This window comes from Cucumis melo, chromosome 4 (genome assembly GCF_025177605.1).
Source record: "Cucumis melo cultivar AY chromosome 4, USDA_Cmelo_AY_1.0, whole genome shotgun sequence".
Lineage (NCBI taxonomy): Eukaryota > Viridiplantae > Streptophyta > Magnoliopsida > Cucurbitales > Cucurbitaceae > Cucumis > Cucumis melo.
Window position 1 is genome coordinate 965,150 of NC_066860.1, and position 26,829 is coordinate 991,978.

The 26,829-nt window shown below is 30.6% G+C and overlaps 2 protein-coding genes across 2 annotated transcripts; both read right to left on the reverse strand.

The window, feature by feature from the left end:
• Positions 1-113: 113 nt before the first annotated feature.
• On the reverse strand, positions 114-4,617 carry LOC103503528 (acetylornithine deacetylase). The gene is made up of 10 exons (XM_008467736.3): positions 4,163-4,617; positions 3,400-3,644; positions 2,989-3,097; positions 2,403-2,541; positions 2,269-2,326; positions 2,134-2,151; positions 1,857-1,979; positions 1,476-1,629; positions 1,355-1,388; positions 114-523 (listed from the first exon to the last, which is right to left on the reverse strand). The coding sequence occupies exons 1-10, from the start codon at positions 4,484-4,486 to the stop codon at positions 417-419; spliced, it is 1,311 nt and encodes a 436-aa protein (XP_008465958.2). The 5' UTR covers positions 4,487-4,617; the 3' UTR covers positions 114-416.
• Positions 4,618-11,246: 6,629 nt separating this feature from the next.
• On the reverse strand, positions 11,247-12,301 carry LOC103503534 (transcriptional regulator SUPERMAN-like). The gene has a single exon (XM_008467740.3). The coding sequence runs from the start codon at positions 12,195-12,197 to the stop codon at positions 11,415-11,417; it is 783 nt and encodes a 260-aa protein (XP_008465962.1). The 5' UTR covers positions 12,198-12,301; the 3' UTR covers positions 11,247-11,414.
• Positions 12,302-26,829: the final 14,528 nt, after the last annotated feature.

A 26,829-nucleotide genomic window follows, 5' to 3' on the forward strand; every position in this document is an offset into this window, starting at 1 on the left:
TATAAGTAATAAAGTTGAATTTCTTGCTAACCAAAGAAATTTATCGATCAATGAGACATGACATGGGCATTCAATTTCAATCGAAGTGTATAAAATAAATGAGAATTTTCAACTACTTCAATTCAACTATCTATTATGTTTAAACTGCTTGTTCATGTTCGATTCAAGTTTGAATTGATTCTTCAACCGAACCCAATGTTCTTTTTAACTTAGGTTTCTGTATTTTGTTATGTAAATTAACAAACATTCGCTCTACTATTGCCTCTACTGAAAAAAAAAATTAGTATTACAGATCCAACAAAGAAAGTATAGAGTAGAACAAAGAAGGCAATCTTAATTTTTCCTATACAGTGAGTGTGGCAGGTTACCTCTTGAAGTAGTACCATTTAGAACAATAATGGTCTAGCCTAGTATCATCAATCTTCTTCTAATTGAGAGATGATGCTGGCAAAAATCTTGTACCCATTGCCCATATCACTAAGAAGGCAATACTCATTCTGGGCATGGTATGTATCTAATAAACCTGCACAAAACCATTATGACGTTAATCAGGTCTTCATAATCAACAATCCGTGAGGAAAAGTTAATCCTTTTATGCTTTCCCCACATATTTCCTCAAAAGGGTTGAAATAAAATCTCACTAAATTTATGGTTCCAACGAATCTGTCAATTCTCATATGGTAAACTGTAAGAACCCTAATTATGGTTATATTAGAATTATTAGTATGTTTAAGAGCAAGGACATATTAGTAATTAGTTAAGAGGCTTGATAAATTTTTTTAGTTATAAATAGAGGGAATGGGTTGGGATAAGTGTAAAGATTTTAGCAGGAATTTCAATTGTGGGAATATGGGAGTGTGACTCTCTCAAAAGGCTATATTAAATTGTAAGTTCTTTGGATATTGTAGTTTAATTCAATCTTTTAGTGTTCTTTGTCGTTCTTGTTAGGAAGTCCTTTAGATATTGCATTATAATTCTATTTTTCAGTGTTCTTTGTGTAATTTGGTGTTCTTAAATCTTGAGTGTTCTTGTTGAGAGATAACCAAAAAAGTACTATCAAGCGCATCCGTACTAGGAACAGCGAAAAAGAATGGTTAAAAGAAGGTAGAAGAGAGGTTGGATGGATCGAAAAAGTCAGTTGAGATCAAAGAATGAAAATTACATATTAGGATTATTTAGATTCATAACTTTCCAACTAAGATGTACTAGTGAAAATTTTCCAACACCAACATCAGCAGGATGCATTTTAGGAGCATTCAGAAGTAAAATCTAAGAGAAATTTAACTGTGGTTTATTATACCACGTCTTGGTGTAAGAAATGAATACATGGGGAAAAAAAAATCATAAATCATACCGTAGCCAGCAGTTTGAACATCAAATCCATCCTCCTGCAAGTAAAAATAACAAAAAAATGAAAAACCGAAACGAGTACAATAGACACCAGAAAAGAAAATAATAACAAAACAGTGTTTTACCTGGAGCTCCCGAATAACCGGCAAACTCCCTGTAAGTGAGTAAGGTTTGACGTGCCCTATAACTTCCTTCGTTGCATTGTGTAAAACTTTATAGCCACGAGAATTAAGATCACATGCAACTCCCGACATCGGCTCACCGAAAGTTATATCAATTCTACAGGAAAAAAAACAGTAAAAATTAAAATCCAAAGCCAGTAATTGTTGATATAAGCATCTTCTACGTGATTTTCTACATCCTGCTCCATAACTATTATATCTTTTGGCAAATTGTTTTCAGAATTTGATCAAACAAAACATCATTCCTCCAGAGGAAGATTAGTGAAGCGAATTGTCATGTTCATATGCCATGGAAGTTATCATAACCAGAGAAAGAGTACACACCTTCCCCTGATGCCTTCATTTGGTAAGACATACTTTGAAACAGGACCCCTCGTATCAAGTTTCTCAATGTTTGCATTAATGTAATCAACATAGCCTTGGAGTTTTTTCATAACATCCTTCACACTGGAAGAAAATTTGACTAAGATTAAATCCATGAAGTGACTAAGCAGCAAATGAAGAAAAAGGGAATAAATAACTTATTTAAAACTATGGTAACAAGCATGCACTTTGATAGCAAAGTAATGTTGCTCAACTAGGAAAGGAAGTAACTACTTACGCGTAGAAGGGGGTTAACCTGGCAAATGAATCCAACACAAAACATATAAGTAAAAATTAGAAAGAAAGTAACAGAAAATCTTATTATATATCAATCCAAAGCTAAAATCATAAAAGAGCTCAGACTTGAAGTAACCTGACATCTCCTGAAATAGTGCATTCTCCTGGAATTTGATTGAGACCACCTCCTGGATCTAAGATGAAGAAATGGTCATGATGAAATAATATTTTTCTATACCTAAAATCCATCCCTGAAGATTTAGAACTTACAAATCCATTGGGTTGGTTTCATGGTTGATGGTGATGCAAATCCATATGCCTGTTCCATAGTATGGGGAGGAAAATCTTCATAAAAGCGTAATTGAATCACTTTAAGAGCTTCCATAGCAAGCTCCATAGCATTAATAGCCTGCATACAAGAAAGATAAGCACTAGTGGATCTTGAGCTACAATTAATCAATTGGCGTAAAGTTTTAATTATGCACATGGATATTCAAGTTCTATTAATAAGAGATTAGTATTCACATCAACAAAAATTTTTAGCTCAAGTCTGCAGTATTTTTAGTGGACATGGAATCCAGATAGTCTCAAATGCAAGACAAATTTTGGCAAAGCTTTTCTTTTCATTAATCCTCTTACAGTTTCTATTCAAATAAAAATTTACTGGTCTAGTTTTTCATTAGGGACTAGAATGAAAAAAGGAAAAAGTGCAGGGACTTGAAAATAAAAGAAAGGGAAGTACGAGTTTGATGGGAAGAGAGAGGAAAAGTAGGGATAGAGAGATACTTGAGAAGTCTCCCATTCAGTCAATGAATTGAGTATAAACCAGTACACAGTAGACAGTAAATAGATTTACCTGGTGTGCCAAACCACTGTGGAAAAGTTTTCCAGTTGCCACAAGTTTCCAAGGTATTGAACCGCCAGTACCAATACAAGGCTGTGAATCTGCTGTATCAATCCAAAATCTACAAAGAAAAACCAATATATACAGCTTGCTTAACAATGCCTAGGGGAGGTTGCTAAAACTTAGGATTAGGAAAATAGCTCATGTTAAGATCTAACATCTAATGGTCATTGAGGGATATCAAAAAGATGAAAGAAACTATGGAGGAATGGGCTCAAACCTATGGTAGCCAACAAACTAGAACTAGAACATTAAAATCACAGGTAGATGACTGATAAGGTAGTCGAAGTGTGGTGTTGTGGTCCCGACTTGCGGCAGTCGCACATGTTGAGATCTTATTTGGAAGGAAAAGCAATCACTTACAGTGGCCCTCCTTTTAAATTAGCAAAGTATCCCTCTTTAGCAAGTTGTTCAGCTCCAATTCCTGGGATAGAATTGTCCTCTTCAGATGCAATAAATACAATGACAACGGAGGACTTCAACTTTAGTTTAGTTTGTGCAAGCTTCTTGAGAAGTTCAGTTAGAAGGGCAACATGTCCTAAGCAATCAGTTGTCCCACGACCCCGAAGTTGATCCCCATCAACACTCAATGAGAATGGAGAAAATTTCTGCATATATAACAATAACTTTTCTCAGACTAATAGTATAGCAACTAGTAGATAAAAGGGACAGTTGCAAAATAACAATCAACTCCTAAGCATTTGCAAATATATTACAATATGAAAGAATTTACAGATAAAGCAAATTTTAGATTTTTCCTCGAAGTCTATATTAGATCAACCATATTGCTACTAGGGGTCTCTGAGGGAAAGACCATAGCAATAGAGCCATCAAAGACAGACTTTGTCATATTGCAATACTTTAAAAATGCTGCTATCTACTTAATTATTATTTCCAAAAAATGCTACCCAATGCAATCATATTAGATAAAAATGTAACCCTTATTTCAGTTTTGATCTAACATGAATCCGAGCTACAACAATACCAGAAAAACAATATGGCAAAACAAAGAATCTAACAGGACAACTTCTCACAAAACGGATCCCTAAATCAGCTTAAACACAAACTTCATTCCACTATAGAGGAGTATTACAAAATGGGATTCAAGATGGAAAAAAAATAATACCCAAGTATCGGGATTGGCAGGGACAACATCCATATGGCTACCAACAAAGGAGACTACTTTTCCAGATACAGTCCCAGGATACTCCACAATCAAATTTCCACGGCCAGGAGCGTAGCTAACATGGTTGATTAGCAAGGGTCCGCCATTGGCAGTACTGTAAGGGTTAAGAACATCAAGGACGTGATTAACGATCTTATCTTCTTGAGGAATCAGGTTTTCTTTTGGGTTGTTTTGGACGAACTGGGCCTCGCCGATGAGCTTGGAGAGTAAAGAGACGAAGGATTCTTTGTTCAGTTCACCAATAATTTCTTTCACGGAACCCATTGATGTGGTACAACAAGGAAACTGTTTTACGTATAAGAAACTCAATCAAGAAGGAGATTGTGAACTCTAAATCTGAAGAGGGAAGAACAATGGCGAAACAGGAAAGGTTCGAACTTTTTCTTTCTTTTCAATACCATTTATGTCCCTCTACTTATTTAAGTAATTACAAAATTTCACAAAACTTTTTTTGTTTTCATTTTTATTTCCTTATTTAATTTAGTTATTGATAATTATTTACTAATAGTTATTATTCAATTTCTTAAATTTGTTTTTTTTTTTTCCTTTCAATTTTCCCTTTTCTATTTAATCAATAACATGAATTGATGCATGGTATGAATTTAATTCGTTAATTATTTTGTTTTTCTTTATAAGGAAGTTTCTCGATTTTATAAAATTAATTTTATCATACGAGATTTGAATTAACATAAGATAAGATTTACTTAGATTTGCATAAATTTGAAAAGTCGATTAGATTTTTTTACCATTAACAAAACTAGCACTCTCAACTTTTAAATAAATTAATATAATTACAAAACAATAATAATTTTCAAATTGAATGAGTCGAGTTTTGTTCATTTACACATCCACAGTAAGGATATGACAAAAGTAATAGTTTTGCAACTATACAAGAAGTTATCTTCATTGTTCTGTCAGTGTTCTTACTTATCTCAATTTCTCCAAAACTTCATCTTTTTTTATTTGACGTGTTAGAAAACAATAGATAAGTACCCTTTTTTCTATTAAAAAAACCGTCTTGGTTTACTTTTCTTCCTCTCTCAACTCCTTTTCTTAACAAATTCCTTTTGTCTAATTGACAGACAAATGTGACAATAGATTATTAATCATTCATCATCCGACCAAAAGTCTCTAATAGTGTAGTGCATGCTCTTACCATTCATTCTCGTAAATCTTTGTAGAGTAAAAATTAGCTTACACGTTATCCTTGTGTCTCTAAGGTCATCAATATAAATGTTTTCTTTGTTGGGTAATTTATTTTCTGTCACTTATGCTAACAAAATATAAATTTGAGTTACAAAAAAAAAATGGTTTTATTTAAAAGTAAATTTGTTGAATTTGGTTTCTTTGAGAAATTTTATTTTCAATTACTTGAGTTTTACTAAATTCATTTAAAATTTTGAAAAAACCAAAAAATATTGAACGGAAGCCACTCATTATCAGAGCCAGGTTTCGATCCTGGGACCTGTGGGTTATGGGCCCACCACGCTTCCGCTGCGCCACTCTGATTCGTTGATACAAAAACTATTTTTTATTTTATTTGTTTTGTTTATATATATTTATTTCTGTTTTTTTTTTCTTTTTTAAATTAACTATTTGAAAATGAGATATACCATAAAATGTCATCTAATTAATAATTAATATATGTATTTAAATAGGGTAATTATAATAGGTAGCAATTTTTAGAATAATTATTAAGTATATAACAATATTTTAAAAAGATTGCAAATATAGCAAAATCTATCAGTGATAGGCTTATATCGTTGATAGACTCTTATGGTTTATATAGACCAATATTTACTACATAGTCTATCAGTGATAGACTCATATCATTGATAGATTTTGACAGATTTTGCTATATTTTGCTATATTTGCAATTTTTTTAAAATGTTGCTATATACTTAATTATTTTGAATATAATTGCTACATTTGCAACTATCCCTTTCAAATATTAGAGTTGTTTTTTAACACTTAAAATTACCTAACTCGTTTTCTTAGCTTGTTCAACGATACTATTTATTTACTCATGAATTAATTGGACGAATAGATACATATAAATGTAGGATTAGACATGTTTCATTTAGTTCAACATATGTCAATACTATCAAGCTAAAATTATAATATGTATTATGAATAAAATAAATAAATGCTAGTTGGGAAAATTGTGGAGTCTATATATTTTGAAGTTTGTTCAATATTTGTGTCTAATTTTAGTTTTTTTCTTATTTTGAAATCAAAATCTTTAATTTGGTCTCTTCATTCAATTTTGTTGATTTGAAAGAAAAAAAAAAGCTTATGTATTTTACTTAGCATTTTCATTATATATATTTTGAAAACATATTTGCATGTTATCATTTCTAGCATGAAAATTATTCATTTCATAATTATTATTACAATATATAATTTTAAAGTTCGTTAAGATTTATTAAAAATACAATTAAAATTGAATATTTAAAAGGTGTATATAGACTAAAATTTAACAAAAAAAAAAACACAAGTAAATGGACCACGCTAGATCATTAATTAATATATCATTCAAGAACGTATCACATTTTAAATTAGAGTAGTAGACATCATATTAAATTTTCCTTCATGTCCTTATTATTTCAACATATTCACTATCCAATTTTGTTGCTAAAAAAATATATAAAAAACATATAAAATAACAAATAACCAACAAAATAATATTAATAATTAAAAAGAACCTTTTAACTTACTAAAGAAGCATAAATTGTATATTTATTAATTGAAATACAATTTAAATTAAGTAACATGGCAAGGGTGGTAGGTACTATATATATATATATATATATATATATATATATATATAAGTGAGTAAGTAGTAGTGAGTTAATTTTTGGATGGAGCCCATGAAAACTCCTCAAAAAGCAAAGAAGAGTCACCTAATGCATTGCCCAAATACTTATTATGACCCTTTTTCAATTTTCTATACTATTTCATAACTCTTTTTTTTTTTTTTTTTATTTCTTTTCCATTTTGGTCCCCCTTTTCCACTTCTCCTAACTTTTAACCACATATATATGTCTTCTCTCTCTTCTCTTACCCTAGTTGTAATTGAATCACATCTATCATCATCATCATCCCCACAATCTTTCACTTTCAACCTCTCCTTCTTACCTGTTTTTTCTATTTTTTTTTTCAAAAAAAAAAAAAATGAAGTTTTGAGTTTATGAAATTCATATACAAATTTCGAAACAAGAGATTGACCCATCTAGGGTTAGGTCATCTTCACTACATTAGGTTTGTGTTGTGGCGGAAAAAATGCAATTTTACTATTACGTTGACAACAATGATATATTTGTAATTTGACATAGAGATGACATGCAAAACAAGGAAAAATAGTCATTTCGTCAAAGTTAGAGATGGAGAACTATAGGATGGAAAAGAAATAAGAAGTTTAAGTTACTTCATTTGAAGCTAATTTAGCTAATGATGTATTTATAGAAGAATTGATTTTATTGTTCATCTTAATTCTTCTAAGATTATAGTATAGTTTTTTTTAATCTCAAACAAGTTAAGACTATATCTAATTAGATAAACGATTAGTTGGAACCTAAACTTATTTGAAATCAAGATCCTCGTAACATTAAGCTCCACCCAAAAAAAAAAAAAAATCTTCTACAGTCATATATTACCTATGAGCTCCAAATATGATAGCCCATAACACACTAATCTCTTCATTTCAAGAATTAAGTTACAAATGAATGAGCTAATTAACTCTTTGAAAGACACAGTTGAATTTCTTTTGAACTCTCCAAATCATTCTTTTGCTAACTTGACGGAGCTATAGATAGTCAAAACATGCAAAGGACATCTCCAATAATGGGGCATTTTCCTAAGCTCCCCAAGGTCGAGAGCATGCAGCTTGATTTGAATATCAAATACTATACCATTTGACATCAAATTAAATAATACTCCAACTAAATCAATTTTCAAGTATGAAGTCATTTTTGAGTACAGTGTATTAGCATTAATTAAAAATCAATTTTCAAATGGTAACAAAGGTTATCAACATTTCTTCGTAGTAGTTATCAATTAGACTAACTAAAGCATGAAACTATACTATAAAAGATTCAAATTAAATTCACGAATAATACAAACGCATGCACGATGATAATACAGTAAAACACATGGGAAGCAGGATGTTGTGTGTTTTGATCATTTAAATGACTACTGAATAATGGATTCAAATTAAAGACATATTTTTAAACATTACAGAAGCAGGATGGTTGAATGATTGGAACATAAAAATAGTATCGACAAAGATTTGGATAGTTAAATTGGAGAAAGAGAGAGACGGGTGGAGGTGGGTGAGAAGAAATAATGTTAAAAGTGAAAGCGTGTGGGAGATCAAGTGGGTTTAGAGGTATAGTCGTCGTCAGTGCATGGGAAGCTCGAAACCCAAAGTTACCCAAAATCAGATACATAATAATCATTCTTTTGTCCCTCCAATCTCTCTCCTTTATCTTTTCTCCCTTTCCAAATATCTTTACTTTATATTTCTCTATGGTTTTATACGTTCTATCAAATTGTTTAATCGTAAATTATTGTAAAATATAACTTAGTGTAAACGATGAAATCAAAAGTATGTATAAAGATGATGATGATAAACTCTCGTCTCTCTACTTTTTCTACGTAATAGTGACATCTCTCAAAACACCCTCTGCGTAAAGCTTTCTCTATTTTTTTTCTTTATCTTTCTTTCTTCGTTTTACCCACAAATATGTCTTTCTTACAAACTCTTCCACTCGTGTGTCCCATTTCCATCTTTTTATTGTTAGTCTTTCTTTGCTTTCTTCCATACACTTTTGCCCTTTTTCCTTTTCTTTTTCTTACTTTTAAATAGGTTCATGTACTATTTGGTTTATTTTTCATCTTTGCTTTTAAATTTTCATTTTGGTTGAATTTAATTCATCTTGATCATCGCATTCTTTTGAAAAAAAATTATAATTCTTAACCTATTAATTGATTCAAAAGCTTAATTAAATGAATGAAAATAAATTTAATTTATATCATGGACCACACTACTTTGATATCATCATAAATTAGTAATTAACGATCTAAAAGAATTACCCAAAAATTTAAGTTGATAATTTCGATCGTATTGAATTTTATATACAATCAAAATCCATTAAGTAATCTTTGTGGTTATATTAATTCTTTTATTCAAAAAGAAAAAAATTAGCTTTTGAAAATTACGGTTTTATTTTTCTTTACCACTTTTTTTCTTTTTTTTTTCTTTTTACTAATTTCACATGTTTTTTCTTTGATCAAAACCATTTTGAAGTTTAGCCCCAAATTGAGAGACCATAATATTTATACTTTTTTTTCTTTCCTTCAATAATTCTTGGTAATTAAGTACTTTGTAGATTTTGATTCCCTTTTTTTGGTTTTTGGGTGAAGAGATGCATTTATTGTCTGTCTGCTTAGTTAAGTACTTTGTCTTTCTCTCGTTTTTGCTCAGAAGGGTATGAAAGATGTATTATAAACGATAAGTTCATCATTTCATCAAATTGTCAAATAATAAAAGTATAAATATATGAAAAACTATTTTAAATAAAGAAAAAATACTTACAAACATTATAGAATATCATAACCCATTTTTATAGATCACATCACTTAATATTTGTATTTGTCCGTGTTTTGATCGACATAGATAATACACTGTTACGGTGATGTTTTGTTATATTTATATATTTCTTTTCATCTTGTAATATTTTGAAGAACAGCCCTATGTATATAAAACATGAATTTCTAGACAGAGAGAATTTATGCAACACTTGTAGGTAAAATGTAACACTTGGCAAAAAAGAAATTATTATTGAATGAGCTAGCTAGGGTTGCAACCATACCATGTGTGGCCACAATTAATTCCTAATAACCATTAGATAATTAAGTCCTTCCCTCTCTTAATTTTGAGTCGAAACAATTTTGTTCTATATTAAGTTATAATGAATTGAATGTTATGTCTAATATAATTATAGACTTTCGATTTTGTTATCAAATAATAGGTCTATGAATTTTAGTGACACATCGAGTAGGTCAAAGAAGACATAAAATTGAAACTTTCGATGATTTATTAGACACAAAATTAAAAATTAGTTTTCAAAATTCAAAGATAGATAGACTAAACTTGCAATTTAACAAAAAAAAAAAAAAACAAGCGACCATATATTATAATGATAATACTTAGGAGGTAAAATGTTTATAACAACGAATAATAAAGTCTTGGGGAAGAAGCACTTTGAATGTACCATATCTATATGCTTAAGACTTTGAAAAAGAAAGAGAGAAGAGGGCAATGGGAATGATATGGGGCAAATATATATCTTTAGTTAAATTAATTACAAGTTTAGCTTTCAAAATTTGAAGTTAATTAATAAATAATCTCTTAAAAGTTTCTGATTAATGTATAGAATGTTTTTATAGGAACCTAAGCTAGCCTCAATTTTTGTGTACCAAATCAAATTTTAAAACTGAATATGCCATGGATCTATGATACACTTTTGAAGTTCTTTAAAACTGAATAAATTTAGTTCTCTATACACTTTTGAAGTTGAATGACTAAATAACAAACTTAAGTACTCTTTTTTTTTTTTTTTTCTTTGACCAATCACTAAAAACCCAATTGGTCTAACTATTCATCCTGACTAGAGTGTTAGGGCAAACAGAGATTATATTTAAATGTGTGTAATGATAATTTTGTAGTTATTCAAAAAAGCACTTTCAGACTGTACTGATCCTAAATATACACCATTTTTATGCTTGAATGAGCTTCTTAATTGGTTGTGATGTAATTTTTTTTTAATAATTAATCTTTCCCCAAAAGAAAAAAATGATTAATTTATGAAAGTAATAATAATCCCCACGGAAATGTAGGCTCAGATACTTACTTTCACCTTGAAATTTGTAACCTAAGAAAAAGACATTCCACTGCACACTTTCTTGTTCAGTCCCTTAAGCTCAAAACCCTAATTTTATATTTTTTTTCTTCCCAATAAGATTCTTCCAGAAATAAAAATCTCTTCTTTTTATTTAATTTATGAAAACCCAACTATGAATTAATTAGACAATTAATTCTCTCCAAGAAAAGAAAAGAAGAAAAAAATGAAATTGAAGAAGAAAAAGAAAGAGCTTGATGAAATGTATATATCTTACAAGTTGTTGATGATCAATCTGATGATCTCTTCTTCAAACATGCAGCTTCTGAATTAGAGACCTTCTTCTCTCCCTTTTCCATGAGATTTTGAGTTGAAGAAGGTGGACCATGTCCAAGTCTAAGCTCTAGATCAAGTACTTCGTCTTGGCTGCTACCGTTATTATTTTCCATGGAGGCCGAGTAAGTACTTGTTTCGAGACGACGGTGGTTGTTGTCGTTCATCGGAAAAGCCGCGGACAACGAGGTTGAGGACGGGTAGGTGTTGAAGGAATGATGTGGCATGGAGAAAAGAGAAGAGGGTGAGTGAATGTAAGCATTTAATGTGGAAGGAGAGGTATTGATTCCACCATTAATACTATTAGGGTTTGGGAATTGGTAAAGAAGGCACAGGCTACCTCCACCATTAAAATCAGGAGTTGGGATGATGAAAGAATTGGAATTAGAGGAAGAAGTGGAAGAGGGTTTCATGGGATTCGATGACGAAGACGGAGCTTGGTGGTGGAGGCGAGCACGGTCACGACGGTGAACGTTCATGTGACCGCCTAGGGCTTGAGCTGACCTAAACTCTCTTCTACAATAAGTGCAAGTGTAAGACCTAGGAGGCCAAGTAGTTCCCATAACATTAGCCGTGTCCTCGGCGAAAGCTCGGACTTCCCATGAGTCATCGTCATCAACAACAACATCAGGCGTTTGCATAGGGTTTACACCGTTTGGATTCTGCCCGTCTCGAGTTGTTTCGGAAAGATGAGGCAAAGAAGAAGAGTATTGGAATCCAAGCACAAGCTCAGCAGCCATGGAATAGGAAGAAAAGGGCAATTATAGTGGAAATGACATTTGAATAGATAAATAGGTATGATTGAGATGAAATAAAAAGGAGAGGGGTTTATCAATAGTCGGAAGAAGGAGACAAAATGAAGCACTCAAATTGGTGATAACACCAAATTTTTCTTAATCAAAACCATTTTGGAGTTTTAGGCTCAAATTGACATTATTCCTAATTAATAAAAAGTTGTGAAAGTTTAAACCTTAACTAAGTCTCTTTCCTAATAAAATCCTATTAACCCATAACATTCACATTCACACAAAAAGAAATCAGATTTGCTCGATAAGCATTAGCTTACACTATCAACTTTAAAACAAATGTTCGATTCCTTCACCTATGATAAAGAAAATAATTTCTTTATTCTCTCTTTGGCTTCTTCGCCTCCTTAATTAATCAAAATGTCATTAAACTATATAGATATAATGGGATCAGTTTTACATGCTTTTCAAAGAGACATTGTAAGTTTCAATCATGAAACGAAAAAACCAAGAAAAAACCAAACAACCAGTAACAATCTTAGAATGTGTTGTCTTAATGACAACCATTGTTTGTTTGTGCCGTCTTATATGTTGAATTAACACAATAAGAGACTAAGATCTTGTTAATCTAATTAATTTAGTTAGCTAGTTGGATTTGCAAGTGAAAAGTTTTTAATTACTTAAGTTGTAATTGCATATCAAATAAGATTTAAGATTAATGAATCTTGTACAAATATAGCTATCTGTTTGTTGAAACTTATCGATTTCATCAATCAGATAAAACATTAGTAAGTGCACTATTAATTGTTAATTACCATGTTGATCGAGATTATCTAGTGTTTAAGTATAGAGACAAATACATGAGACATCCATAAAAAGATAAAAAGGAAATAGGATGACACCAAGTTAATTAATCTAAATTAATATTTCATTGCAATGGAAAATTTAATTTATCTTGTTTAAGCAATCAATTAACTTTAGGTGTTCTCCCTCTTTCCTCTATTGCTTTGAACTTACATGCTTTTGTATAGCGTTTAGCGTTTTTACTTTTGGATTGGGGGTTTATCTCACTACAAGAAAATGGAGAATTCCCGACGCCGAAAAGCACGTCGGCATAAAGAACGTCGGGAATAAGGGCTTTCCCGACGCCCTCAACAACGCGTCGGGAGATGCGTCGGGAAAACAACCTTTCCCGACGCACCATGAAGGCGTCGGCAAAAATACATCGGGAAAAGGGGTTTTTCCCGACGCCGTGAACAGTGCGTCGGGAGCGGCATCGGGAATAGGGGTTTTTCCCGACGCCGCGTTAAACGTCGGGAAAAGGGGTTTAATGAGCGTCGGGAATTCCCCTTTTCCCGACGCATTTTGAGGGATTTCCCGACGCCACGTCACTGCGTCGGGAAATCCCCTTTAAATTCGTTTCAGTTCTGTATTCACAGAACCGAAGCCGAGAGGAGAGGAGAAAAAGAAAGGAGAAGAAGAAGAACGTCGCCCGGCCGTGCTTTCCTTTTGTTCCGCCGCCGTCCGTCGCCGACCGCCTCGCCGTTGTTCCTCGTCGCCGTCTGCCACTTTAGGTAAGTGAAATATGTAAATTTATTTAGTTTTTTTAGGGTTTTTTTTGATAAAAATTAGTTTCGGGTTTGTTTGTTTTTTTTTTTTTTTTGTTTCAAAGTTAAAAAAATGTATGTATTATTGAAATTGTTTAAAGTTCTTTTTTGTTTTTGTTTTAGTTTTGCTTTAGTTAATTAGTTTTAGGATTAGTTTTAGAATTTAGATTTTGAAATAGTTTTAGGATATAGATTTTGAATTAGTTTTAGGTTTTAGTGTTGAATTTGAATTTGAAGTGGTTTTAGGATTTAAGATTGACGTTGAGATTGAAGTTGAAATTGAATTTGAGATTGATAAAAAATTTGAATGTGTAGAGATTTTTGAGGTTATATTGAACTGGGGGGGGGGGTGTTTATTGAATTTGAGATTGTGATTTAGGATCTCCAATTACTTAGTCGTTTGAACTTTGAGAAATACCTAATAAACTTTTAATTTTGTGTTTATACAAAATGTTTAACATTCTTCAATCTTATATACGGATGGTTTTAATGGGTCTACTCAACATATTTTTTAAAACATGAGATTTATGAGAATGTGTTAGAATGCTAAGTTTCTGAAAATATTAGAGCAAAGAGATAATTTAAAGCAAAGCTAGATTTGAGACTTGCTTAATGCAAGAGTTTCTTTTTTCATAAGCATGCTAACTTAAGAAAGTTAAAGTTTTAGCATGAGATTTTTGAATATGCTTAAGTCTATACCGAGATGTCTTGATCTGATAGAAATTCTATGGGGAAGATTATCTTGTGTACAGTGGTCGTGTAATTATTATGAAATGGAATTACTACTTATCTGGGGAGAGGGAGGTTTAAGTTAAATTGAAAATGTTTGTTTTCTATGTCCATAGCCATTATGTCATATCGACCATCAAATTTTATGGAGACGGACGATATGTTCCTCCAGTTTGAGGACGATTTAGATAATAACATCGCGGGAGGGTCATCATCTATGGGCGACAATACGGGTGAGTCTAAGAATTTTCTTCATTTTAACTTACAAATATTTCATGTTCTTTTTTCTAACTTTATATGTTATTGTCTATTTATTGAGCAGAGTCTTCTTCTCAACAAACGACTCCGACTCCTAGGAGACGTGCGCAGTCTCGACTCTTGGAGTTAGAGCGCCACGTTGCAATAAATGGGCGCATTCCGATGACGATCGCCCCTGGAGCGGAGAAGCCTATTTCTCCACACGCCGTTCGCTTCAGCCAGGCGATAGGCGTGTGCGTGCGAAAGACATTTCCCGTCCGCTGTCTTAAGTGGACGGACGTTGGGAGAGAATACATTGAGGTCGTCAAGGGCGACCTCCAGGTAATTAAATGCACTACACATTTATATATGATTCCATTTGAAACATATCTAACTTTAGCCAATCTAATGTGTTATGTTTGTAATGTGCAGCGATTCTTTGTGCTTGATTTCAATGATCAAGCAATGAACAGGTTTGTTGAGCATCAGATGCTCACGACCTTTAAAGAGTTCCGGGCCGACTGTCATAAACATTTCAAAAAGTATTTGTCATGATTAATTATGATAACAAGTTTTTATATGTATAAGAAATAAACAATATAATTGTTTTAATGCAGGAGCAATCACGGACAAACAAGGCTGCTAGACAGAAGCAGCCTTACAATCATAGTAGCGGGTCCAAGTCGTTTCTACAACGACAGCATGAGCTCGCTGAAAGAAGAGGGCAGCCGGTCGATCGTGTGGAATTGTTACGGGAAACACACGTTCGAGCTGGGACATTCGTGTCGCAAGCCGCCGAGGATGCGCATGTAAGTTATACCCTTATTAATTATCCACTTTTATTATATATTTTTGCGCGTTACCTAACATAATTTTTAAATTTGTTGCAGAATCAAATGCTGGAACTCCAATCCCAGCCTATCCCAGAGGGTAGTCAGCCACTCTCTGAGGATGAGATATGCGATCAGGTGTTGGGTAGACGACCAGGCTACTCAAAAGGCCTTGGTTGGGGACCCAAGCCGAAGGCCCGCAGAACGGCAAGTGCAAGCAGTTCGTCGACATCTTGTTCACAGTCCACACAAAAAGAGATTGAATTACAAGCTAAACTTCATGAAGCTTTGGAACGGATTGAAGTACAAGATAGAAATCACCAAGCATTAGCTTCACAAGTGGAAGCTATGAAAAAGATGATTGAAGACCTAACTCGTGCACAACAGGGACCACCACATGATCCCTAGCTTCATTATGTTTATGTTTTTTCTATATTGAGAACTATATTTTGTTGTAGTCAACTTATTCGTATTATTAATTTTAATTCTATTTTTTTAATTTGTGTTTGTATATTTATTAATTTATTTTAATTTAATCCAAAACGTCGCGAAATTTTTTTGAGCAATCCGAACATCATTGTGAATGTTTGAGCAAAATATTATAAGGAAAAAAGTAAAAATAAAATATTTTAAAAAATATATAAAAAAAATATTTCCCGACGTTCATTACGTCGGGAAAAAAACGTCGGAAAATAGGCTTTCCCGACGCCGTGAGATGCGTCGGCATAGACGGCGTCGGGAAAGGTTTTCCCGACGCGGGAGATGCCGACGCATCTCCCGGCGTCGGGAAAGCCTTTCCCGACGCTGCTTTGGTACGGCGTCGGGAAAGCCTCTCGCGACGCATTTCTCCCGACGTGCTTCCCGACGCCGTTTTGTACGTCGGGATATCCTTTTCTGACGTACTTTGCATTTTCGCCGACGTATTGGTGCGTCGGGAGTACCCCCGTTTCTTGTAGTGTCTCTAGCCCTCCTGTTCTCCCTGCTTCTCTGTACTGCTGATTAAATAATGAAGCAAGAATGATGAGGGTGCTAAGCGGGTGTTCACCTAATGGAGATGCCAATATGCAACTACTGACCCAACGGATCTTTTTTAGAAAAAAAAAAAAATTAATTAACCCTAGGTGTTAAATGGGAAAAAAAAATAAAAATAGTGTTAAAATTAAGCGAACTATGTAGTGTACTTAGCTTTTGGGTCTCTAGTTTCTATTTGGTTACTCGACTTTAAAATATTAAATTATTGATTTTTATGTTTTGATTTTAGTTTCAATTTAATGCATAAATTTTAAATGTTACAACTTTTTTATACCCTTGAGATCTATTTTATAAATTTTTTGTAATTTTCATTTTTGCTTCTATTACTCTTAATTGGAAGACTTTTCTCTGATTATTTAAACTCTCATGTATCTCTATGTATGCATGAAAGCTTCCTCTTTTGGGTTTGGAGTGCAATGAGGATGCTAATAATGTGTTATCTTAGTTGAGATGGTCTGATGCGCCTATTGACCTCTTATCTTCCTTTGATATCTTGTTTTTTTTTAAAAAGATTTGGTTTGAGTTTTATTTTAGTTTGGTTTTAAACTTTAAAGGTTTCAAGATTTAGCCTCTATCAAGGTGGATTTTTTCTCTAAGATACCATCTTTGGTATTAATACCTATTAATTAATTAAGATATATAGTTATGAAATTCTTCAATTTTAAATTTAAATTTTAATCATGCTGATAATGGTGAAACTTAATCAATTACAATCCTTTTTAAAATAACTAATAAACATTACCAAAATAGTCATGTAGAGTGAGCATTTAATAATCTTAAATCCTAATTAAGGACCAACGTTTATTTTCCAACTTGTGGGGTATTTGGGATCATAAATTTGTTATTATAAGGATGCTTAACGTAACATGTGGATTACAATAGTTTGTATATGATGTATAAGATATTTTAGTTTGAGTTATAATGATCAATGTGTTTTGGAGTGTTACAGTATCTTAGAGAGGAATAGTAAACACCATAATAAAGAGAAAAAAGTGACGATAAGTACGAAATAATAAACACTACAACGAAGTGAGATTTTGAAGTAGTAATTATAAAACAACACTCAATTGCAAGTTACAATAGTCGGAAAGAACGACTATTATCCACAGGTTTTTATCTCCACCCCACTTGAAATTAGGGTTCCGATGTCCTCTTAAAATTTAATTGAAACCAAACTCAAATTTAACATCTAAATGTGTAACATTTTGAAACCTAAAGTTGATGTATAAATTAAACCGAAAATCTAGAGATAAAAAAAATAATCTTCCCTAAAATATAAAGCTTTGGTCTCTAAATTAGTTCATTTGTAGTTCTAATTAATTAGTATAATAATCTCAAAGGATATGCTTAATTTTTTTTTTATTTTTTTGTTTAGTTTCAAATATGAGATTAGTTCATATAGATAGAAAGTGACAATGACTTGTTTTCTTGATATTTGATATATATATATGTAAAGATTAAGTTAATATTTTAGTATACACATCGGAGGGGACCAAACAAAAGGAAAAATAATAATGATAATTAATGTGGTTGAAATTTAAAATAAGAACAAAAGTTAGATGACATTGACAATGACGACTTAAAAATGCATCTCACTCACAAATGTTAGGTGAAAAACATAATCCCTTCATTCCTTTCTTTTTTCTTACTTATTCAAGTAAAAAAAATCGTTTAGAAAAATCTCGAACATGTTGTAATTTTTATTAATAATGTCCTATTTTTCATTGGTATATACTCAAAAGCTATGTGTGCTCATAATCAACTAACCCTGTTTATCTTTTTCTAAAAGGTGGGATCCTATTTGATTACGTTTGTTGTTGTTTATCTGTGTTATGTAAATTTTAATGAAATATGAGACAACAGTTAAATCTTTAATCAACAAAATAAAATTGAGTCGATGATCATCAATTTAATTGCGTTTGAACATTTGCATGGGACCCACTAGGAGATATTGTTATTGTTACGGATATAAATACTCTTAGTGATTGATCCTAAAATGGTAACGGTAAGGATAGATAGACAATGAAATAAGACAATACAAAGTAAACAATCACAATCCTAATCTAAGTAAACACGATAAAAATAATCCGATTACGTAGGGTTTATTACAATTTATCTATCAATAAAATTTTATTATGATTATATCAATTTTTATTAAAAATGCCTTCGGAATGGGTCCTGGCCCAAATTCAATGGCTCGGACCTTATGGGCCAAATAAGAGCCCAATAACAGGCCCAATCAAGAAACGTATAAACGTAACAAATGACCGCACGTAGTTCACCCACAAATTGGCCCATTATATGGTGGATAAAGCCCAATGTATGGAAATTTAAAAAATATCCAAAAATGTCGATCGCAACAAAATACAGAAAAAAATTTATAAAAACCAATAATTCAATAAATAAAGAATTTTTTAAAAGCTTTTTGAACAAATTCATATTTGTTAATTTATATCATAATTATACAAATAGCATTTTTGTTATTTGACGTTTTATGTTTCATTGTGTTGATGTCAACTAAATTAATTAGAATATGATATGTCGACAAAAATTTAATATCATATTTAATTAGAAAAGAATAGATACAACGTTCAATTCATATATAAGTAAATTGGAGGCTCGATTCTCATTCACAAAAGAATAAAAAAAATGAACATATGTAATTGTAAATATATAAAAAAAATTCAATATTCCACAATCAAATTTCAAACAAGAATAATATGTAATGTAGGATATTTTAATTTAAGTAAAGAAATTGAATATAATATCCTGCCTAAGATTGTGTACAATGTCAATGCACATTTTTAAATTCCATAGACCCAAGCTTATCATTATTTTATTTTTATTGTAAACAAAAATAAGAAAAGTAATTATTTGAATATTCAATTATAAATTAAGTACTTTATGTTATCCCTAAATCATAGACCTAAACCTAAAATTATAACGAGACTATGCAATAATGATTATCAATTGGACATGTCCTTGAATGATTGTGCATAGCCTAAACTTAAACACTTATGAGTTATCATTATTAACTTTACCCCTCTTTTCATCTTTAGAGAAAAGAACTTATTATAGTACGAGAGAGAGAATCTATAGTGTAATGGGTGTGTGACTTAGATTAATTTATATGAAGTTTTTGGCCCAATGTAAACATATATTAAAAGAGGGAATGATGATGTTATTAGTTGAATTGCTTTTATTACATCACTTAGTTGGCTTTAGAAAAAGCATAATTCCAATAAATGGGTTAGGTTTATATTATATATAATGCTTTGTTTTTAATGATATTTTAGATTTGTTTGCTCTGATTAACGAGAGAACAAACTATCAATATTTCAAATGATAATTTGTTGGGTTTGAATTATTGAATTTTTATGTCTTTCGTTAATGAGAAAATCTAGTTAGGTATTCTTCGACATCTAGTCATTTTGAAAATAGAAAAAAAATTATTAAATTAGTATTATGGATCATAGTTAAGTAAAAATTTTCATGTGAAAATTGAGCAATATTTGTCAAAATCTGGATAAATCTCAAACTTTCAATCAACTATTACAGACGTTGGTTCTTCAAACATGGCAAGCTAGACTATGAACAACTTAGCTACAAAGCATGATTCCTTAACTCAAGACCCAAAAAATATACTCTCTCTACAAAGCATCGACAATGACCAACTTTTGTTGACACCAAAAACAAGGTGTTGGTGAAAGATCTCCCTCAGCGATCCTATATATCTTGATGAACCGTCCTCGTCATGAATTGTATTTTTGTTGAGAAAACTCCTTTTCAAAACTTTTTAGGACTTTCTCCCCAACTCTGTATAAGTCTAAGTTTTTGTAGTGAATGTAACTCAATTCCATACTATAATATTCCGACAGCTAAAAGTAACCTGATTCCCTTTTCATTTCCTTTAAAAATTATGATCATCATACACACACTGCCATCTACTCTACCATTATATTGCTATTCCAAGAACTTAATTTAGAACAACACACTAACATGTAAAGGTTATATAAATCATACGGAGGAGTAATTATTGTGTCTCATGTTCAATTATTCTAGAAAATGAGACAAAATAATTACTATATTGTGCATAATAATTACAAGTTAGCACAATACATGATTAGAGTGAGATGTTACAATAATGATGCTTAAATATTGCCTTAATTAATTTCTCTATTATATATGATTACTGCATGATAATTGGTGAAATCTTAATTAAAAAGATCAGAAACAAAACACCATCAATATTTCTGTCTCCAAAATTTATGTTCTATTCAACAGATACAAAGTTAGGTCTTCTTAATTTAACATTGATGAGCTGATTTGGGCAAACCTTTTGGGCACTCCCACCACACAATTAAACCTTTCCTAACCCCAAACATACATAGCCCACATACCAACATGTCTATATAAATATATAAACTCATCAAATGATGATGGTATGTGTCCAAAGAGAACATAATAAGATATTATATGTCTCTGTTACTATAATTTATAACCATGCATCCATGATTTATGGAAACCTATGATGCTAGCAAAGTAGAATAAGAAGATTCGTGACAAAAAAAATTTGCAATCATGGTATTAAGTTCCATCATCATCAACATAAGTCCATATGGTGAATGAATCAACGTTCTAAAAGAAAATTAGACGTAACAAAATGTCATATTGTAAATACGTATATTCATAATAGACATCTTGATTTGTTTAAAATTCTTATTTATTAATCTAAATTTACAATCATTTTTATTTGAATCGTCATCTTAAATATAAAATTACAATAATCTCACTAGCTAATCGATCCGTCGAATATATGTTGATATAATTAATTAACCATGTTTGTGAATCTATAAGTCATTTGGATCGTAATGAAATGAACATTCATATTTGAATCATTGAGAATTTTCAATAATATAATCCTACTTTTCATTGTTTTTACGTTTCACTATCTCATTTTTGTTCTACACCCAACAAATAAGATAACTAATGTAATGTAAGGTGTGTCTAACAAAGTTAAGTGATTGAGATTAGCAAAGTTAATAAGGTTTAATGAATTTGATTAATAATATAATACTAATTAAAGAAAAGCTAATTAAGAAAGTAATTTGGAGAAGCATGTGGTTTGACTGAATGGGGGCAGGTGCATGGGAAAACTCAAAAGATATATTTATGGAGTGGCCTCCATTATATATATATATATATATATATATTTGAGTTAGTCAAGTAAAGACTAAATTATTTAAAGACTATATCCAAAAGTTAAAATATTTTTAAAATGATAAAAACCATAGCAAATTTCTTGTTTTGTCAATCATTTATACTAATTAATACAATTAAAGGGAGTCTTTTTGTTTAATGGAAGCAAAATAAGAATAATTAGTGTTCTTGACAAAAATATATATATGTGAATCCAACTTTTATAAATTAATTAAAGAGGATCTTCTTATTAAATCCTTTTGAGATATTGACCATCTTATAACTAATTTTATTTATTTTTCAAAAAATAAAATAAAATCAAAAGCATTTGTTTATTGGAAAAGGAATAGGAAACAAAATCTATCTATGGTATCATTTTTATTATTTGTCAATGATTTGTTATATATCTTTTATATGTCTAATTGTCAAAGGAAAATCTATTTAACTTTGATAGTGGAATGCTAAATAATGGTATGATGCATATGGCTTTTTGGCAATTTTTTTTTCTTTTTAATAAAAAAACATACATTTTTTTATTATGGATATATGACTTGTATAAATTTGTATATATTTGTATATAGTCTCTTTTTTTAGGAAAGTTGTTTTATATATTATCAAAACATATCTTATTACATGAAAAATACGAATGGTTATCAAGGAGATCTTATATGGAAAAAAAATGAACTTCTAAAAGATTATTAATATCTTTATATTTTAAAAAAACAATCAAAACGTACTTTAATCTTAGCTTAATACCTATTGACTATGGATTATGTTAATTTAATCTTAGCTTAAGGCCTATTAACTATAAAATAAAAACTCACTCTCGTGGATATATTGAGTGTCAACAAATGGATTATGAAGAAACGTCTATTTTGTAATGTTGTAGTTGTTGTGCAATTATTAAATAATGACTCATTCATTAGATGAATGTTAAAATGTTTTTCTCAATGGTATTTTAATTATCTTAGAATATATGGTTATTATAGATAATGATCTTTAAGTTATATCATTTTTGCAATGTTACCATGGGCAACATTTTGAGATTAAAAACGTAGGCCAAACTTTACTTCAAGTTCTAATCTAGGTTTGATGGATACTATTTTTTATCAAGAAAAATATGATTTTAAAGTTCCTAACTTGATCGATTCAATATCCTTAACATTGTCACATCATCAAACACCACTAGATTTGTATGTCCACTTGAATCGTTTTGATAGTGCTTCTTTTAAAGACCTCACTTGATATATCGACAACTTGTTCACATTCTTATTAATTTAATTGGAATTAACCCACCTAAATATTTTCCTATATCATTCATATTGTCGGTTAATAATTAGTTCATGATTTGTCTTCAAACTATATACATTTAACAGTTGTACTTCGTTAAACCACTCTTAACTTTAGATTTCAAATTTCTGCATACTCATATATTTGGTGTTATATGACGACTACTACTGTGATGTTAATTGCTGGTGATCCCTATCAATAGATGATCCACAATAAGTTTTGTTTCTACTTAAGAAATTCCTTAGTTTTTTGTCGTAAATAAGAAACAAATTGTTGACTATTCTAGTTTCAATGCAAAATCTAAATACCATGCGCTTGTTGATGGTACTTTGAAGTTGCTGTGGTTCCAATCAATTACTTATAGATATATAGGAGCCTCAAGTGTCTGCTACTACACTTCATTATGACAATCACAATGCTATTCATATTGTTCATGAATGAACCCTACATAGCACACCGAAAAAGATTGCCATTTTGTTCATCATCACTTTGAAAACAACACTCTTTATTACTATCCATCATCTCTATTATAATACAACCAACAAATATCTCTCAAAAGTATTGTCACATGATAAGTTCACTCTATATATATAACTTACCAAACTCAAATTGATCTTTAAGTTGTGTATATTAATAGCAAAATCAGAATCTTCTTGAGCTAATTTAGGCTTTCTTATTGTCATTCTTCCTATATGTATTTGGATGTACTATTTTTTCAATGGAAATGATATCTACAACTACTCTCAATAGTAAGATAGATATCAATTAACCCCTAGGGTCAAGCCACTTATAATTTGCCCTTTTATCTCTTTTAAGGATGGGAATAAAGAAGCAGGGAACCTTTTTTTTCTTCTTTCAAAATTTGATGAAATGGGTCAGGTTGGAAAACCTCCAAAAGTAAGAATTATAAAGTGGGAGGGCTGAATTTTGAGGTTTTAATTATATTCTTGTGTAGGAAAATTTGAAAGTACAAAGTTGAAATTGATTTTTTTGTTTTTTTTTCTCTTTCTCTTTTCCCAAACCCAAACTAAGACCATAAAAGCAACTAAAATGACTTTTGGATTCTACAAACAAACCCCAACCTCTTGTTTCCTTATTTTACTTCTCCTCCCCACAATATTTCTTCTATTCATTGTTTACTCAATATATCCTCTCATATCTTTTGTTTTTGTTGGTTTTATTTACGACTAGTTCTAAATTTGGGAGACATCGTTATCATCTTTTGTTTGAAATTTATATTCACACAATCGAAAAGATATATCATGTTTGAAAAAACTTAAATGCATCATCGACTCTACTTGTACTTATCTTTATGCATGCATCAGCTTACTAATTGTTCAATCATAATTTAACTCAAATCCTATATGTTGATTTAGCAATTTAAGCTATCAATTTGTAATATCAAACTCGTCATATTCCCGTAGGTTTCAACTTATAATACTCGTTCTTAGTGTTTTCAACGCTTACGTTCCATTTTCGATTATTTTGCTCGTTCTAACATCCATGATCCATGCATCAAACTTTAGTAATCGATCCCGAATTACATTCTAGCCTCTTTATTACATTTCAATTGAAAGCTAAAAAGGTCGATGGCATCGCATCGCATCTTCCTATTTTCCTTTTGTTTATTATTAATTTTAATTGATTAAAAACAGATTCATAAAAAAAAATCTCCATCCATTTTATTTTTGGAACTTTTTTCCAATAACAATTTTATAATTTCATATCCACTTCCAAAGACCAACAAAACCAATACATTTATTTAAGTCAAAATAATAAAATAAATATATTTATTTAGATAACTACGTATATGATTATTAATTAGACATTTTAGTATTTAAGAAAGTTAGAGATAAAGACAGATAAATTAAATAATGATATCACATGTCACGCAGTTTGAATATATAATAAAGTAGACGAGAAGATAACATTATAAGATGCCTTGTTTGTGATTATAAAAATCATACAAATCATATATCAACATCAAATATTATATTTCTAAACCCTTAATGAATGATTTTTTTTTTTAATTTTTCAATACTTTGATAGAGTAAGTATAGAATAAAATTCCATTTTTATTGAAATAAGTAAAAAAAAAAAAAAAGAGAGATTTTTGGGAGTTTGAAGTTCACGCGGTTCGAAGAGCGTGAGAGTAGGAAATGGAGGGATTTTGAGGGACCACCCGGAATTTAAGGAGAAGAATTAGAGAGGAAGAAGGCTAAAGTTACAAAGCGGTTCCCAATGCAAAATGACAGACACCTCGTGGCCGACAACTATAGGTAGCCACCCTGGGTGCTGTGACCTGGACTTCCACGTGAATGTCACTCACCTTCTTCCTTCCTCACGCTTTTGTGTTCATTATTCCTTAGAACTTAGAAAGCCAAATTTTAATTTTAATTTTTTAGTCATTTTTATTTTTTTTTAAAAAAACCTAATTTATTTTTCTTTGATTTTGACAAATGATTTTCATTCATTTAACCCACTACCTTCCAATTGTATTTTTTTTTTAAAAAAAATACGTGTTTTACTCGATTAGAGAGTCGTTCGTATTCTTGTGTCTCTCACTTCAATTATTAGAGACCTACGACACGAAATAGAAATATCGTTTCTATACCTAAAGTGGGTGAGAGGGAAGATGGAAAAGGAAGAGTGCGACAATAATAGAACAGAAGAAAACAAGTGATATCATTAAAATGTTTTAAAAATTGTTAAACGGATAAAACAGAATAAAATTATATATATTGGCTCGATCAAAAATATATTTAAAGCATATAACACATAGTTTATGAAAAAGACATGGCAAAGTGCAAACCGCTCCATTTACACTACTTCTTTGTTAATCTTATTGTACTTCTAAGAATTTAGATATTGTTGTTGTAATTATGATGTATATTATTATCAACAAACGTTTTTAATATATAACGAGTATCGTTGAATCCACAAATAAAATTAAAAACAAAAAGTTTATTATTTTTTTCAAATAAATTCAACGTTTAGTACACTAAATAAAAATTAAAGAACAAAAATATATTGTATATTAAAGTATCATCGACACTTATAATTATTTTATGATTTTTCCATTAAATATTAAGAATAATTGGTTGTGAAAAGGTTATAATTTGACTATATATATAATCTAGTGTAAGAGAAAGATAATTGGCTCTAAACCCAATTGAAAATATGAATATTAATCATGATCAAACAATTTTAAAACTCCAAATTACAAGTCTTAATTATGTATGGTTGTTATTTTAAAAGGGGGCACACAATTGTTATTATTATCGAGAAAGAAAAAAGAAGAGAAAGAAACATTGGGTTATAAATAAATATATGGTACGAGGATACATAGATTTATAGATAGATATCTTCTTTTACCTATCTTAAGGAAAGTATATTATAAAAATGTATATAATATATATATATATATATATATATATATATAATTGAACTAAGTTCTTGCTTGAATCTTCAGCTAGATTTTGACAAGCTGCAAAACCCTAGCCAATGTTTATTTAAATAATGAATTATTAATTACTTTTATAATTATATGTAAATAAATATAATTAAAACTTTTTTTTTTTATAATAATATAAATGTTCGTTTCTGCAAAGGAAAATCTTATCTGAATAAGAATCTGTGCCAAATTGTGTTTAATGGTATAATTTACTCTTTGATTAAACATAAATATTATTTCTTTTTTCT